This window comes from Biomphalaria glabrata, chromosome 9 (genome assembly GCF_947242115.1).
Source record: "Biomphalaria glabrata chromosome 9, xgBioGlab47.1, whole genome shotgun sequence".
NCBI classification, from domain to species: Eukaryota; Metazoa; Mollusca; class Gastropoda; family Planorbidae; genus Biomphalaria; species Biomphalaria glabrata.
Genome location: NC_074719.1, coordinates 21,468,870 through 21,485,316, shown reverse-complemented (window position 1 = coordinate 21,485,316; position 16,447 = coordinate 21,468,870). Strand labels below are relative to the sequence as shown.

At 36.6% G+C, this 16,447-nt stretch overlaps 1 protein-coding gene across 3 annotated transcripts; it reads left to right on the top strand.

Moving 5' to 3' along the window:
- The first annotated feature begins 510 nt into the window (after window positions 1-510).
- LOC106073758 (protein CutA homolog) lies at window positions 511-16,372 on the top strand. 3 transcript variants are annotated; one of them, XM_056041240.1, is made up of 7 exons: window positions 511-534; window positions 13,743-13,897; window positions 14,428-14,487; window positions 14,933-14,978; window positions 15,091-15,140; window positions 15,974-16,016; window positions 16,119-16,372. In XM_056041240.1, the coding sequence occupies exons 1-7, from the start codon at window positions 526-528 to the stop codon at window positions 16,191-16,193; spliced, it is 438 nt and encodes a 145-aa protein (XP_055897215.1). In that variant the 5' UTR covers window positions 511-525; the 3' UTR covers window positions 16,194-16,372. The 3 variants fall into 3 exon arrangements, with proteins under 3 accessions (XP_055897215.1, XP_055897216.1, XP_055897214.1); XM_056041241.1 differs by lacking the exon at window positions 511-534 and adding an exon at window positions 12,024-12,167; XM_056041239.1 differs by lacking the exon at window positions 511-534 and adding an exon at window positions 13,072-13,229.
- Window positions 16,373-16,447: the final 75 nt, after the last annotated feature.

Below are 16,447 nucleotides of genomic sequence, written 5' to 3'. Positions count from 1 at the left end.
TCTAAATTATTTCAAACTCATATTATAGATCTAGATCTAGTAGATGTAGATCTTAAGATCTGCTAAATCAGAAATTTAGTTTATGTAGATCTCCACAAATACAAAACAAACCTATTGTAATATTGGGTGATAATGAGCCAGATATTTTTCTATATCTTAAACAGTTCACCTGACATCACAAAATTGTATCAATTGAATCTCATTAGAATGGTAAGATTTTTTTTACCATTGATAAATCTAAGCTGGGCCTCTATTGATAAGAGACAAGATAATTATTTATTCGACATCATGACATGAGATAATGAGTGGATCTTCAAATTTGAACCCCCCCCCCCTCCCCACCCTCACAACGGCACTGTGTGGAATAAATCTCTCATGAAGTAGGCCTATAGTTCTTCACAAAATGGTAGCTGTGTTTGAGTGATGTTAGGTGCTTTTTTTTTAAATTAGTCTATTTAGTAGGCATACAAATCTTTGTGTCATTACCAGCATTGATGGTAAAGGTAACTAGACAACTGATGGTAGATGGCAAAGGTAACTAGACAACTGATGGTAGTTGTATACAAACGTAATATAATTGTGTTTAAATTTTCTTAGCTTCAAAAGATAGAAAAGTATTTGATGCATCTTGGTGTAAAGATCTCAGAGTGTTCATTCTGTCAGCTTGTTGTTTATGGTTGTGCCTGGTTATTCGTATTCTTGCACTTGGTCTACGATTTGATTGTTTATCTGAATTTCTAGATAATGCAGTCCATATAAGGAGCGCTGGTTTGAATTGTGGGTAGGCCTCTATAATAGTTCATATATGTCATTATGTGTGTGTGTGTGTGTGTGTACGTGTAAGAAAGTAATTCGTACCTCGTGTTAAAACGAGGCTCACAGATTGTTGCTCAAGAGCGGGAATATACAAGGTTACAAAGACAGTTTGTGTGGAAACACAAACTTAAAATCGGCCCCCGAAGTGGTCCACCCAGGCAGGCTTCAATATTTTCAGAAAGAACATCCAAATGATATTATATCAAAGACAAATGAGAGATAAGAATGGAGAAAGAAGGTTGCCCCAATGGTGCTGCAGATCAAGGGATAGGTCAGTGGAGTAGCTACCAATGTGCGGGTGGTGCGGGCCGCACAGGGCACCAAGTGGAGAGGGGCACCAAAATTCCCCCAGTGTGTATTAATTTCCTATTTCCCTGAGCTTTTCAGTAAAAACGAATAATTGTATGGACACGAACAAACATAAACTACTGTATTTTAAACATGAACTAACGATTTATAAACTAGTCATGTCACTATTTTGTTTGAACCAATAGCCATCAGGTCTTTAAAAAAGGCATCAGTATTGGAGGTAAAAAGCTAACTAGTGTTAACAGCTTCAAATACCTCGGAGCTATTGTCTCAGATGAGCGAACAAAACCCGAACTATTGGCCCGAATAGCACAGTCCACAGCAGCCCTTTCAAAACTTAAAATAATGTCCAACCTGTGACAGCAGCTGCGAATCAAGGATTGGCCTCTTTAGTTACAAGGGAAAAGATTATCTCACGAGACGTAAAATGCCACAGAATCGAAGAGAGGCTGAACTTGGAACTTTAAAAGAAACAACCATCATTGTAACAGGATTCGTTTTCCATACCTAAGGACTCCACGCGAATGAACGACTGCTCTGACTAACCGGTGGTCCGATTAAACGGAATGTGGATATAAACGTATACATATACAGCTTTTACAGAGAAAGAAAAATTATTTGTTGAATAGTGTTATCCAGTTGTTGAGCCGCTTCATTAATGTCCTGTTTATTATGAAATAATTTTAAACGACCATACTCCTGGGGACTTACCCAAACAATGTCATTTCTATCGATTGCTTTTCTGATCGTGTTAAAAATGTTTGTAAAAAATGTGTACAAGTTTCGGATGTTCCTTCAGAATTGAAGGTAAATCTACTTCCTAGTTCAAACATCTCGGAGGATGACGAGGGATGGCAGCGGGCAGGGTATGAACCCGGGACTATCGAAACGACAGAACGACAGTCCAGTCAATCAGTAAGTGGAGTGTATGTATGTGTTTCCAAGGTAACGACAAGGAAAGGGAGAGATAATTTTTGATGGTAATTACACTTACAACATTACCATGTTTAAATGAACTTTTTGAACAAAAGTGTCTAAGGAAAATCGAAAAAATCTTGTAAGACAACGTCCCCTGCTCCATCAGAACTACGTCAGGTCGTCGCGAAGTGGGCGACTGCTGTCAATTAAAACAAGAACAGAGCGATACAAAAACTCGTTCGTACCTCACTCGGTCAGACTATATCACCGCCACTCGTTGATCAGGGAACATGAAACGCACAAAGATGCCTGTGTGTAGTCGCTGAATGAACTCTTTATGTTGTGTCTGTTGTATTTATGTGTATTTTTCTGTTGTGTTGTCTTTATATGAGAAAAGAGTCCTTGTAATCACAACAAATTTCCGTAAGGATCAATAAAGCAGTCTTAGTCTTAGTCTTGTAACCAATCCAACGACCGAGCATTAACACTTGGTGACTAAACAGACCTCTACACAAAAACAAAATTTAAATAAATACTCAGAAAGACACAAAGATAAAGGCACATTCCTCGTTCAATATGCTAGGACAAATTTGTACAAATACTCCTTCTTCCCTAGCGCTATTAGAGCATGGAATGGGTTGACTGAGTCAGCCAGGAAAACCAATGACTTGGCAGAATTTAAGTCATTGATTAACAATGCATGACTAAATACATGACGCTTATGACGTAATCGTTTTCTTATTTGATGTAACGTGTGCATTTTATAAGATAAGGTAGGCACATATCATAGTGTGTTGACCCACGAGATGTTACACTTGCATGTTAGAACAAGCCTTCATCTTAATCTTATTCATCAGTTCATCACATTCAGCAGAGCTTGAGCAGTAGCTGTGACATCGATTTCTAGCATATTGGCAATGTCAGAGTGATTGAAACGCCCATCGGTGTGATTGATTCCTGATTTTATTGCTAGCCGATCGATAATCCATGATGTTGTAACATAGAACTCTTGAACTTCGCCAACGCGCTTGCAAATAATTAAATAACATCCCATTAACAAAATCTTATTTTGAAGTCTGTTAAGACTTATAGAATAGTTTCTTCGAAATTTTCTTATGAAAGTCATTGTAAAATGTTTTGTTTTACATGTTTCGGATGTTCCTTCAGAGTTGAAGATAGTTTACTTCCTAGACCAGTGGCGTAGCTACCAATGTGCGGGTGGTGCGGGCCGCACAGGGCACCAAGTGGATAGGGGCACCAAAATTCCCCCAGTGTGTATTAATTTCCTATTTCCCTGAGCGTTTCAGTAAAAAAGACTAATTGTATGGACACGAACAAACATAAACTACTGTATTTTAAACATGAACTAACGATTTATGAACTAGTCATGTTGCTATTTTATTTCATCTCCTTGACTATTTCTTCCATACAATGTAAGATATAGAACAGTTTGAATCTAATTTACTAAATTTTTTTTTGGACACACGGTACATGTTGTTACTACACTAATCAATGCTCTGTAATATAAAGAAGAAGAAGAAGATAAGCCAACCTTTTTTTTTACTTCATTGTTTAGTCCATTGGTTTAATCTAGATATTGAGTTTACAAATATATTTCTAAACTCTAGCTTTAAATTATTGTCTTAGTTTATTCATTTCTTTATGATTCTTTATAGTTTAATTTTGGAAATAATTCTATTGTAATGTCAATATTTTTAAATAAGCTAACCTTTCTTTTCTACGAGTTGTTTTTTTTTTTAACTAACTAGTTAATTTTAATACCGTAACGTAAAGAAAATGATGAACAGCGCTCAAGACTGACTAGTCTCGCTGGCGCCTCAAAACCCTTTTAAGCTCAGACGGAGAAATCGGCATCTCTGGTTCTGTCCGGTTTGGGTAGACTATAAGGGCCCCATACCCAGATCTACCGGGGTCCCTCATTACCGACCCATCGGTATAACAGAAAATGGCATCTGATGGGTAGGACTTTAATGTAGCTGATGCCAAGTTTTGGAGTATGGCAGATGTTAATCGCCTCTTGGTGGCTCTCTCTTGCCCTATAAGGGACATGCTTATTTGTGGGGCCGGCATTTTTCCTCCACGGAGGGCAAGTACTAATCCTTCTAATTGGGATTCTGTCAGTGGAGAGTCCAGCTGATTTTGACAAATTGGCCGCAATGTGGATGAACGATCGCATTTTTATGCGGTTCCTCTCTCTCCACTGTCGCACTAATATTGAGGTGGGTAGCCTAGAGTCGCCCCTTTTATAGCGCTCATAGGCTGTAAGTACCGTCCTCTCCATCCTTAAATGTAAAGGGGCCACGTTTGTTAAGATTTCAGCAGCGTTTGTTGGGCTTGTCCGAAAGGTGCCACAAATGAACCTTAGTGCCCGTGATTGTACTCGGTCGTATGATTCGAGGGCAGTTTTACTAGCATATACTTGAACTGTGTAGCTGTACTCAATTTGTGATCTGACTGCCCCTAGTACAATATGCGTAGCATGTCAGCTTTGGCACCCCACTTTGTGCTGGCCAGCTTTCTTAGTAACGCAAACTTCTCCGAGGCTTTTCTTTCAACGTCCTGGACGTGCTGGAGCATTGACAGTATTCTATACAGGGTCACCCCTAGATATTTTGGCGTGTTTTCACGTTAGAGTCGCAGCCCACCGAGTTGAAGCTCGAATAGAGCCTTAAGAATGTCGATCCCTAGGCTGAACAGGGACCAGGTCGTTTTGGCAACGTTTATCTGAATCTGTCATTTGTCGCAATACGAGGAGATGGTTTGGAGGTTTGCTTGTAATGCCGCCTGTATTTGGTCGACTTTCTTGCCAGTTGACCAGAGGACAATGTCATCCGCATAAAGCAGTTTCTTTGGCCGCAGTGAGGTGCGTTTCTTAAATTTCTTAAGTTTAAAGAAGCATCGAGACAATATCAAGTCACATCATTGCCAGAGTCCACCGACTATAGGCGAGCTGTTAATGGGTATGAATTAACTGAACAATTAAAAGCAACAAAGCAAGATGAGACGGTTGTCATTGAATCCAGAAAAAAAATGATGAGGCCGACATCGTGAAAAGAAGAAAATACTTCAATACCGCAGGTTCTAGAGACTAAAGTACAGCACACAAGCATGTCTTCAAAAATTCATACTGAAGAAGCTGAACCATCAGACAGTGTAAACAATACAGAAATAAACTCTAGACTGAACGACATTGGAGATTGGCCTGATGTCATCACAGATAATATTCGCATACACCTTGTAACTCAAGGATCTGAAAAAGTTCAGCGTATGGACAGTCAATTCAGAGAGGTGTATAGACATCAAGAGTCAGCAAAATGAAAGGCTAGAAAGCTTCCAAAGGCTTGGTTTTTCCGGCAAATGTCAAACGGCGAGAAAGTTCTTAGAAAGTGGATGTGTTATACGCCAAAAAAAAAGAATCCTTATTTTGCTTCCCCTGCACACTTTTCTCAACAAGATCAAGTACCAGGAAAACATGAGACCAGCAGAGCTCACATTCAGTTATCGCTTGCTTGGAGGGAACTTGAAGTTTGCCTGAGAGTTGGGAACGATATTGACAAGGCGCAAGATTTGATTCTACAAGAGACGAAAACCTGGAGAGGTAGTAAAATTACTATCAAAGTACGATCCTCTCTTGAGGGAGCATGTGCTTCAAACTAAGCTTTGTTCCAGACCGAATACATACACGTCTCCACAAATACAAAATGAATTTATTACAATATTGGGGGATCACGCTAAAAAACAAATCATACAGCAAGTAAAACAAGCCAAATATGTCTCTATTATTTTTGACACTAAACCTGACATCTCAAAGCTGGATCAAATTTCCCAAATTTTACGGTATGTTGTCATGGATAATGACGGGGTGCAGGTTCGTGAGTCTTTTGTTGACTTCATCGACACAAAGGACACGCATGCTGCTGGAATCGCTGAGATGATTCTAGAGAAATTGCGTTTGGATGGCTTAGACATAATGGACTGCAGGGGTCAAGGCTATGATAATGCTGAAGTCATGAAAGGTCATTAAGGTCATGAAAGAATTAAACAATATTTGATTAATGAATACATATTATTTTGAAAAAAAAAGGTTTTGCAATGTTATTAATTAGTTGTTGTTTTTTATGGGGGGGGGGGGGCATCAAGATAAGTTACCGCACCAGGCATCATATACTCTAGCTACGCCACTGGGATAGGTGCAAGTGAATGCAAAGTTAGATGTGAACCTGGCCTAATTGGTTCCCCTTTCAGACCTTGTGGTCTATAGGGCAGATGATGTAAAGTTCATCTGTTTTGTGTCCTACGGTTAACGAGGGTGTCATGTAGCCAGCACGACCAACCGCCTTTGCTTTTCCCCAACTAATGTCAGGTACGCATTAGAGCTGGGTAGACTCAGAGGCGCCCAAGGATTCCGAAGTTAATATCCCACCAGGATTCGAACCCGGGACCTTCGGTTCGGAAGCTAGGCGCTTTACCGAGCCTCTCCTGGTCTTTACAAAATGTAATTGTCTTGAAAAGGCTTCGTCCGTTATTTGAAATATGTAAAAATGTATATACAAAAATAATGTGCAAGAAAATGTAGTTTATAAGATTACTATTCGTTTTAAATTAGGTCTAACTTATAATGCATACTAATTAGCTTTTTCTCTTTAAAAAGCTGCTTGCATAATTGATTTTAAAAATTAGATTTTTCGCTTTCAGGAAAAAAAAAAGTAGCCGTTGCATCAGAGCTTTGAATGGTCTAAAATATTGTGATGTCGGATTTTCAATATCCTTCTTAGTTTACGAAATCTCCCAGTCTTCGAACCCGGGACCCTCGATTCGGAAGCTAAGCGCTTTACCAAGCCTCTCCTGGTCTTTACAATATGTAATTGTTTTGAAAAGGCTTCTTCTGTTACTTGTATTCTCAATATCACTGTATACACACAAAATGTTCAAGAAAATGAAGTTTATAAGATTACTATTCGTTTTAAATTAGGTCTAACTTATATTGCATACTAATTAGCCTTTTCTCTTTAAAAACTGCTTGCATAACTGATTTTAAAAATTAGATTTTTCGCTTTCAGGAAAAAAGAAAGTAGCCGTTGCATCAGAACTTTGAATGGTCTAAAACAGGGGTGGGCAACCTTTTTGTATCGAGGGCCGCATTAAAAATAAATTCGGAATGGCGGGCCGCATATATATATATATATATATATATATATATATATATATATATATATCATGGGCGTAGCCAGGATTTTTTTTCGGGGGGGGGGGTTTGGGGGGGTGAATTTTTCTCTCTCCCCCCCCCCCCGACCCCCCCTCCCCCGGAAAAAAATTATATGTATTTATGTGTGTGTGTGTACATAATCTTTATTACATTCTGACCCTTCATTCTTTCGGAAGACGTTTATTGTGCCCTAGAATAGGTTCTTCCATGAGTTAGTGAAAAAATTGTAGATTCCCCGCCATTACTAGCAAAGGGGTCTGGGGGAGCGCTAGGAGCTCCACCAGCGCGGGGCAAAGCCCCGCCGCCAAGCACTATTTCTGATATTGAAAACCAACAAAATGCATATTCTGAGGTATCTACAGTGCATTTTCCTGCGATTAAAAAGTTCTATTTCAAAAACCTAATATGTTATTCTTACTGACTTAGACGCTCCCTCGTCGTTCGGCGCATTTGCCATCAAGCTGTTTCCATAAAATTGTGGACTCCCCGCCATTACTAGCAAGGGGTTCTGGGGGAGCGCCAGGAGCTCCCCAGCGCGGGGCGAAGCCCCGCCGCCAAGCACTATATTTGGTATTGAAAGCCAACAAAATGCATATTCTGAGGTATCTACAGTCCATTTTATTAAAAAGTTTTATTTCGAAAACCTAATGTGCTATTCTTACTGACTTAGACCCTCCCACGCCGTTCGGAGCATTTGACGTCAAGCACTTTCCATAAAAATCTGTCACTGGTAATGTCTGAAGCCTCTTCCCACCTACCATGAGGACCTCCATGAATGAGTGGCGTCAAGTTGTACGAGCTTATCATTGCAACTCTTCTTATGCGTAATTCATTTTGTCGGAGAATATGTCCCGCAAACCTCATGCGTCGTTCTCTCACAATCTTACGAAGGGGTCGACTCCCAGTTCGGCATAGGATTTCCTTGATTTAGATCCAATCTCTATAACTGACTCCTGAAATCTGTATTAGCCATCTTTGTTGAGCTATATTTAGTGTTTTCGATTTCGGTAGATGACTATTCAATGCAGTTTATTAATGGAGCCCTGCCACTGGTAAAAATAAGTAACCGCTCTTGAATACGCTCTTGGAATTAAGTGACTGTAGTTTGCTTTAGATTTTATATCGAAAAGAGAAGTTTTATCGTCAAAATCTTCTGTTGGGGGTTTTCCACCTCAAATGCTCTGTAGGGGGATCTTAGACTCAAAACCATCTGGAGGGGTTTTAAACTTTAAAAAAAAAGTCATCTGTACAAGAAACTCAAAACCCCCGATTGGCTTGGCTACGCTCAAATAATTTAGTGTGTAATTTGCTTTTTTTTTTTATATTGAAGATGTATTTTTAGCACCAAACCCCTCTGAATGGGGGTTTAAACTCAAAACCCCCTTTCGGCAACACTCATAGCATTTTGAGTGCGTAATTTGCTTTTTTTCTTACACTGAAGATGGCGGGGGGTTTAAATTCAAAACCCCTTTGACTACGCTCATAGATTTTAGAGTGAGTAATTTTCTTTTATTTAAATTGAAGAAGTACTTTTTAGCTTCAAACTCCACTGGAGGGGAGTTTAAACTCAAAACCCCATAGACTACACTCATAACATTTTTAGTGCATAATTTGCTTTTTTTTATTATTAAAAAGAGGTATTTTTTACCTTCAAACCCCACTGAAGTGGGGTTTAAACTCAAAACTGAGTCAAAACCCATTTAGCTATGCTCATAACATTTTGAGTGCCTAATTAGCTTTTTTTTATATTAAAGAGGGGGTTTATCGTAAATTTTAGACGTGGTTTTAAAATAAAAATCTTCCTTAACTGTTCTCTTGGAATTAGGGGATTTTCGTTTGCATTTTTTTTTTGCTTTTGTTTTATAGAAGAGGGGGAGTTAACTGCAAAAACCCCAGGTAGGGGGTTTAAACTCAAAACCCCTAGTAGGGGTTTTTAAAATCGAACCGCTCTGGTAGGCGTTTTAAACTCGAACCCCCCTGGTAGGGGTTTTTAAACTCGAACCCCGCTGGTAGGGTTTTTTAAACTCGACCCCCCCTGGTAGGGGGTTTTAAACTCAAAACCTCTTTGGTTGTGATAGGGCAAGTGATGGTTTAGTATTAAAATCTCACCTAAAATAAACAAAATCAAAGCAAAAAATCAGTCACTAAATTCCGACTCCCCCCCCCCCAAGGGGGGGATTTCATTTCGGGGGGGGTTTGAACCCCAAGAACCCCCCCCCCCTGGCTACGCCCATGATATATATATATATATATATATATATATATATATATATATATATATATATATATATATATATATATATATATATATATAACTTAGAAAGATACGCTAGCTAACACGTTTCTTTCTTTTTTTTTTCCCACACTCCACGTTGAAAAAATACAACAAAAAATAGCTATGTTTGAAACCAATTCTACGATTTAAAAAAACAAACAAACTGCTGTTCTCTTTTTAAATCACAATATGCTCACAAATATACAGTTGTACTTAATGTGCAATTTTTTATTTTTTACAATCGTGCATAATGTTACGGAACTGTTAAACTATATTACTAGCTGTTGCCCTTGTGACTGCTGTCAAATTACAGTCAGTCAACATTGACCAGTGATTATACTTATTTATTTACCACAAAAAAAAACTTGCTCACTGAATGAGACAATTTACCTTCCGGAAGTTAAATGTCGGGACGAGTGAAACCTGCTCTTTTGAAGTATCATCAGAGAATGCTGGCCATGTCATTTAATGGTGTATACAAAATCAAGAGGCCTGAACAAGACTCTGGCCCCAGAGCCCTCCAAAGACTATTCGGAGAACTGCCTGATCTGGAAGCCAATGTGCGGTTCATCTCAGATATAGGATTACTGATCTGAACCCTCCAACATGTAAAATGAGAACGAAGAAGAGCAAGAAGAACAGATGTATGTGTACCCGAATTGTGTGAACAGCAGCAAAGTTTTTTTTTTTTTAAGTGTGGAAATACAGCTTCTGGCATCAATAAGACTCCCGTCTAAGTAATGACTGGAGCTTCTCTTTGCTTTGAGCTATATCATCTGGAGCTGAATCAGCTTCTGCGCTTAAGGTGAGCTGATGGTATTGAACAAGGCTCTTGACGTCTTAAAATTTGCTTTTACAAATTGCACAATTATGGAATCTAGTGTTGTACTTTTAATCATTTCACTAGAAATAGTTTCACATTTCAGCAAAGGAAAATGACACAAATTATTTTCTTTTGCTTGCATGTAAAAATGGGAAACCTTGTTTGAAAAGATTTAACACACATTTACATTTCACATGCAAGCAATCAATTGCATTAGAGCTCATAAAAAATATCAAATCTTTTTTCCACTCTTCATTAGAAATATTGGTAACAAAGCCAGAGTCAATGTCCTTCAAGTAACAACAATTTCTATCTTAAGAATTCATATTCTTCTCATTTGCCTTGCCCATGCTAAGCTAGCGGATACATATAATTTATTTCGTTCATAAATCGGAACTATCCGTAGTTACCATCCTTAGCTCTATTAAGCTTCTTTACTACGTTCAATTAGCAATTGTAATGTTGACATTTTATGCAGCTTTGTGCAAACTTTCCTGTTTAGAGTTTATGGTTGGGATATTTTTTATTAAATAAAAAACACTATTTTTCACAGTCAAAGATCGAGCTCCATCAGTTGTTACACTTGCCATCTTGTTCCAAGTCTACCCAACACTCAGAGATTGTGTCTTGAATAGAGTGTATTGATGTATAGCCAATAAGCATAATCTTCGTTTACTTGAAACTTTTAATAATGAGACAGGGCAAAACTGATTTCTGTAGGTGTCGGCGGGCCGCATAAAACACTCCGGCGGGCCGCATGTGGCCCGCGGGCCGTAATTTGCCCACCCCTGGTCTAAAATATTGTGATGTCGGATTTTCAATATCCTTCATAGTTTACGAGATCTCCCAGTCTTCACCAGGATTCGAACCCGGGACCCTCGGTTCGGAAGCTAAGCGCTTTACCAAGCCTCTCCTGGTCTTTACAAAATGTAATTGTTTTGAAAAGGCTTAGTCTGTTATTTGAATTCTCAAAACATATACATAAAAAAATTGTAAGAAAATGAAGTTTATAAGATTGCTATTTGTCTTACATCTTGTTCAACTTATAATGCATACTAATTAGCCTTTTCTCTTTAAAAAACTGCTTGCATAATTGATTTTAAAAATTAGATTTTTCGCTTTCAGGAAAAAAAAAGTAGCCGTTGCATCAGAACTTTGAATGGTCTAAAATATTGTGATGTCGGATTTTCAATATCTTTTCTAGTTTACGAGATCTAAACGGGACGGGCGGACAGACGGACAGACATTTCGCACACAACTAAAAGCGTCTTTTCCCCTTTCGGGGGCCGCTAAAAATATCTTGCTCTAAAATTCGAGAGAAAAAAAAATTACCCCCCTTTCCAGTCTGTCACTATCTGACCGTTTACCTTGTCAGTAGTACAAGTAGGCTAATTCAAATAGTTTACTATTTTATTTGAAGACATTGACAAAAATACGCACAAGTAAAAGATATGCCTTATGAGGATAATATAAACTCAATTTTAATGCAGAGTAGCCTCGGGGTGATATCGCCCCCTGGTCCTTAAAACAGAAGTCAAATGAGGTCTTATCTTATATAGGCCTAATACAGACGTTACTTAAAGGGAAAAAAAGAAGATGATTACGTCCTACGCGTCATGTATTTAGTCATGTATATTAACCAATGACCTAAATTCTGCCAAGTCACTGGTTTTCCTGGCTAGCTCAGGCAACCCATTCCATGCTCTAATAGCACTAGGGAAGAAGGAGTATTTGTACAAATTTGTCTTAGCCTATATGGAACGAGCATAAGGACTTCGTCTTTTTGTCGTCTTGTAAATGTAAGGCCTAATAGATCTAGTAATTAAACAATTAAATTAAATGTATAAACAACACCAGATAATGAGACCTTGAACTAGATCTTGATCTAGTTATTTCTGCTACAAATATTAGTTTAGTAGAACTGTTTGTTTGTTTTTGTTTTGTATTTTTTTACTATCTCGTACTTTTTTCCACCCAGAAGTTCGCAAGATTACAAATAACTTTATTTATTATATTAAACGGTTTTACTTTTTTACACCCCCTCCTTTTTTTTTTAAAGAATTCTTCATATAGATTTTGGTTCTAATATCTATATAGATCTTACATCGATCTAGATTCATTCTACTATACTACTATAGGCCTACATTTTATTTTAAACACAGTAGATTTAGATGGTTAATGTCTATATGAACTTAAAATTATAGAACAGAGTGGCATCCCTTGACTAGACAAAAAACAAAACGTAAACACCTAGACTCACAATCGTATTTAAACGTTTCATAGGATCTTAAGTCAGGGATTACCTTTCCACTAAAACATAAGACTTAGTTAGACTTAGATTAGATCTAATTTAATTATTTTTATTATTGTAACTGTTGAGTGTTGGGTAATCGTGAAATTTATTTAGATCTAGTCAATCTAGAGTAGAGTAATCTAGACTTAGACTAATCTAGAGGTAGAGTGAGAGTCGTCTAGACTCTAGTCTAGTACTCTAGTCTAGATCTAGATCTAGGAATCTAGATAGCTTGAAATTTAAGTTAAGTTAAACTAACACAGTTTACATAGTTAAACTGGTCCCCTTTTTTAAAACTTTTTTTCTTTTCACTATTCAGTAGGCCTACTAGTACTGTACTGTGAGTCAAGATCTTGAGTCTTAACTCTAAGACTCTAACTCTAAGACGTCTAAGTCTAAGTGAGTCTAGTTCTAGTCTGTAGACGGTGTATAGTAAGACTAAGAGTGTAGTCATTCTACTATTTGATATATCTAGAAATAATCTAGATCTAGACTCTAGATCTACTTCTACTTGAAATTAATGCACAAAGCAGCTATCATTGTAGCACCAGTTCTTTTTGTTGTGCTGGTAATTTTTTTTTAAAGATAAATTAAAATTCAATAGTAAATCTGCTTATAGAATCTAGACTAGATCAAGTTCTTGTTCTTGCCAATGGCTATTGACAGCCAATAAAAATAAATATTCTGGGAAATTTATTATATAAATTCAATAAGTAATTCTGAACCATATGGTCTACATCTTTAAGATATTCTTAGATCTAGATTCTAGATGGCAAAAATTGAAAACATTTGCAAGAATACCAAAGCAGGCAAATTCACTGTGGGAATTTCCATAACAATAAAGTCTATTATAAGATAACAATTCCCTATAAAACTTGGCCTGAATGTAAATTACATTTCTTTTGAAAAGGCAGGATTTCTTGAGAAAATTTCTTGATCTAGTAGAATCTACTATTAATTCCATTGAATTGAAGCCTTGTATTTTAAGCATTTACAAAGACATTTTGTTTTTACATTATTTAGTCCCTAGATCTATACTTATCAGCTTACTTTCTACTTTTATGTTCAACTATAAATTTAGCTAATAGGCTCAGATTTGTACATGCCATTACTTCTAAGTGTTCTGCGTCGAGTAGTTACAATGGCAGAATTACAAACCAGATCTTACACATCTGGCACTGCATCAATGGCCTTTGTCACTGTACCAAACATTGAGGTTGGCAAGAAGCTTGCAGGGTATGTCAACTCTGCTTTTCTTATATGGTATATAGATTTCATTTTTGTCATAGGTCATGTATAGACTTAAGAAGCTATCATAAAATGTGTCAAGACTATTATACTCATTCATTTATTTATTGCAATCAATGGACTAAATTCATGGAAATATATGTAACATGGCAGTAGGTTTTTGTGTAAACTAATTTTCTGTAGCCATGTATAATACTTACATTTGTAACATTTATACTATCTAATAAACTTTAGTCCTTCAAAACAGAAGACAATTACATCTTACACACATATCTATGTGTATTCCTTAATGTACTCCTCCATATTAATTGGAGACTTAAACTCTGCTAAGTTATTGGTTTTCCTGGCAAATTCAGGCAAACCATTCCAAGCTCTAATGGAACTAGGGAAGAATGAGCACTTGTACAAATTTGTCCAAGCATATGTAATAAGAATATCATGTTGTGCCTTTATCTTTGTGCCTTTCTGAGTATTTTATTAGGTCTATTTACTATCCTCTACAACCCAATTTTCCACAGAGATATTGTCAAAAACAAACTTGCTGCATGTGTCAACATTATTCCACAAGTCACATCAATGTAAGTAGTAAATGAGTTCTTGGCTTTGTCAGTATGTTATTAACCATGTCATTTTTCATACAATATAGTTTTTTTTTTTAAATAAATTCAGCAATAATGTGTAACATTATAATTGTAGTTTTTATTTTTGGCTTAAAAATTATTTTATTTTCATTACTTTTTATTATCTTGCATATTTGTAGGCAGTCCCTTAGACAGCTGGCCTCAGAGAGAAACTTGCTTTGTTCCATTAAGAGAGATTCTATTTCCTGGTGCTTGTCTCTTATTAAAAAAAAAAGAAACATGACTTTGTAGTTTCATGCAGAGTTCCTACAGGGAGCATTAGAAACATTTCTTCTAAAAATATACACATATATTTTAGATACCATAGATGATTGTCAAACAAATCTTATTACAATGTTTTAATGTCATTTTTGCTAGTTCTTATCCCTGTATCTTTTTCCAGATATGAATGGGAAGACAAAATACAAGAAGATTCAGAATTAATATTGGTTGGTAATTTGTTTAAAATATTTATTTGTATATTCTAATGTAATTAGATGCCTATATCTTCCCTTTCCATCTGTATTAAGACTTGAACATTGACAGTGTTATTCTTTGCAGATGATTAAAACTCTTACAGTGAAAATTGATGAGCTTTCTGAATTTGTAAGGTTAGTAACACTGAGTTGCTGTTCATCAAAGTTAGTTTAGATCTATTTGCTGGTGATATTTTTTTAAAATTGGCAAATACTTGTACAATTCATTATTTAATGAGAGTTAGTTCCATAAGGTTCTTTTGTTGTAAGCACTCCTCTACCTATAAAATATTTCCAGTGGCATGTGTTACATAGCTTCTGACAGCCTGTCCAACCCCCTGGCCTTCGTGTGTGGTTCAAATATTGTCAGGGACTGTTAAAATGACACAAGAAACATGTGAGAGTATCTGGCACCTAAACCAGAATGCTTCAGACTGGAAGTGTTGTTAACCTTAATTGGCTGTTTATCTAGAAGAATGAAAACTGAATATAAAGCTACATTTCTTTGCTGTAATGCCAAATATGGGAAAGGCGTCTGCATGTATCCCTGAAAAAATGTAATTGTAATAGAACCAATGACCCTAAGGCAGCATACCATACCATATCCTGCAGAACCTGGTTATCTGGACACACCAACTGTCTGTAGAGGGAGGACCTGTTGTGCAGGCAACTGCCTTCTGACCATAGCAAATGCCTGGCTCCCATCTTGCAAGAGAGCCTAATTCATCTTTCAACTGAAGTAGGCCATAGAGTTGTCAGCATTTCTGCAGGCCTATTTCTTTCAGATTTTCAGCCCAAATATATCATATAGAATTATTCGGGAGATGATCATTAGATATGCTAGATAATAAAACTTTTTTAATACAAAGGAAATTAAAAATGTTTAGTGAAAAAAAAAATGCTTTTAATTTTTAACTAAATATTATAGAAAATTTAAAATCAGATATTCTTTTTTTTTTCTTTTCTAGAAAAAATCATCCCTATGATGTTGCTGAAGTAATTAGTGCCCCAGTAAGTACATGTTCTCTACTTTGTTTACTGAATATAGAAGTGTTCCACTGAAAATTGTTTTAAAATTTTAGTAACAAGTAAATTGAACTTTCAACATTGCAGATTGAAAATGGAAATCCACCTTATTTAGAATGGATTTCAAAGGTGGTCACAGTCACAGGAAATCAAAAAAAGTAATCATTCAATTGGTGAATTTGAGTCATCTTTAAGTCTGCCATCCTTCCTGTGTATTTTGTGTAATTAGTTTGCATTTAAGATTTTAAGACTGCTTAATTGTTGTTTTTTTTTGTATGTGTGTGTGTATGATTAAGTTTAAGAAATCAGAATGATAAAATAAAATATCTGAAAAGAAAGAATTTGTTTTGCCTTGTATGTAAGTATGTTGTGTTCTTTTGTTAAGTGAAACTTTTGATACAACTAATTTCTGAAAT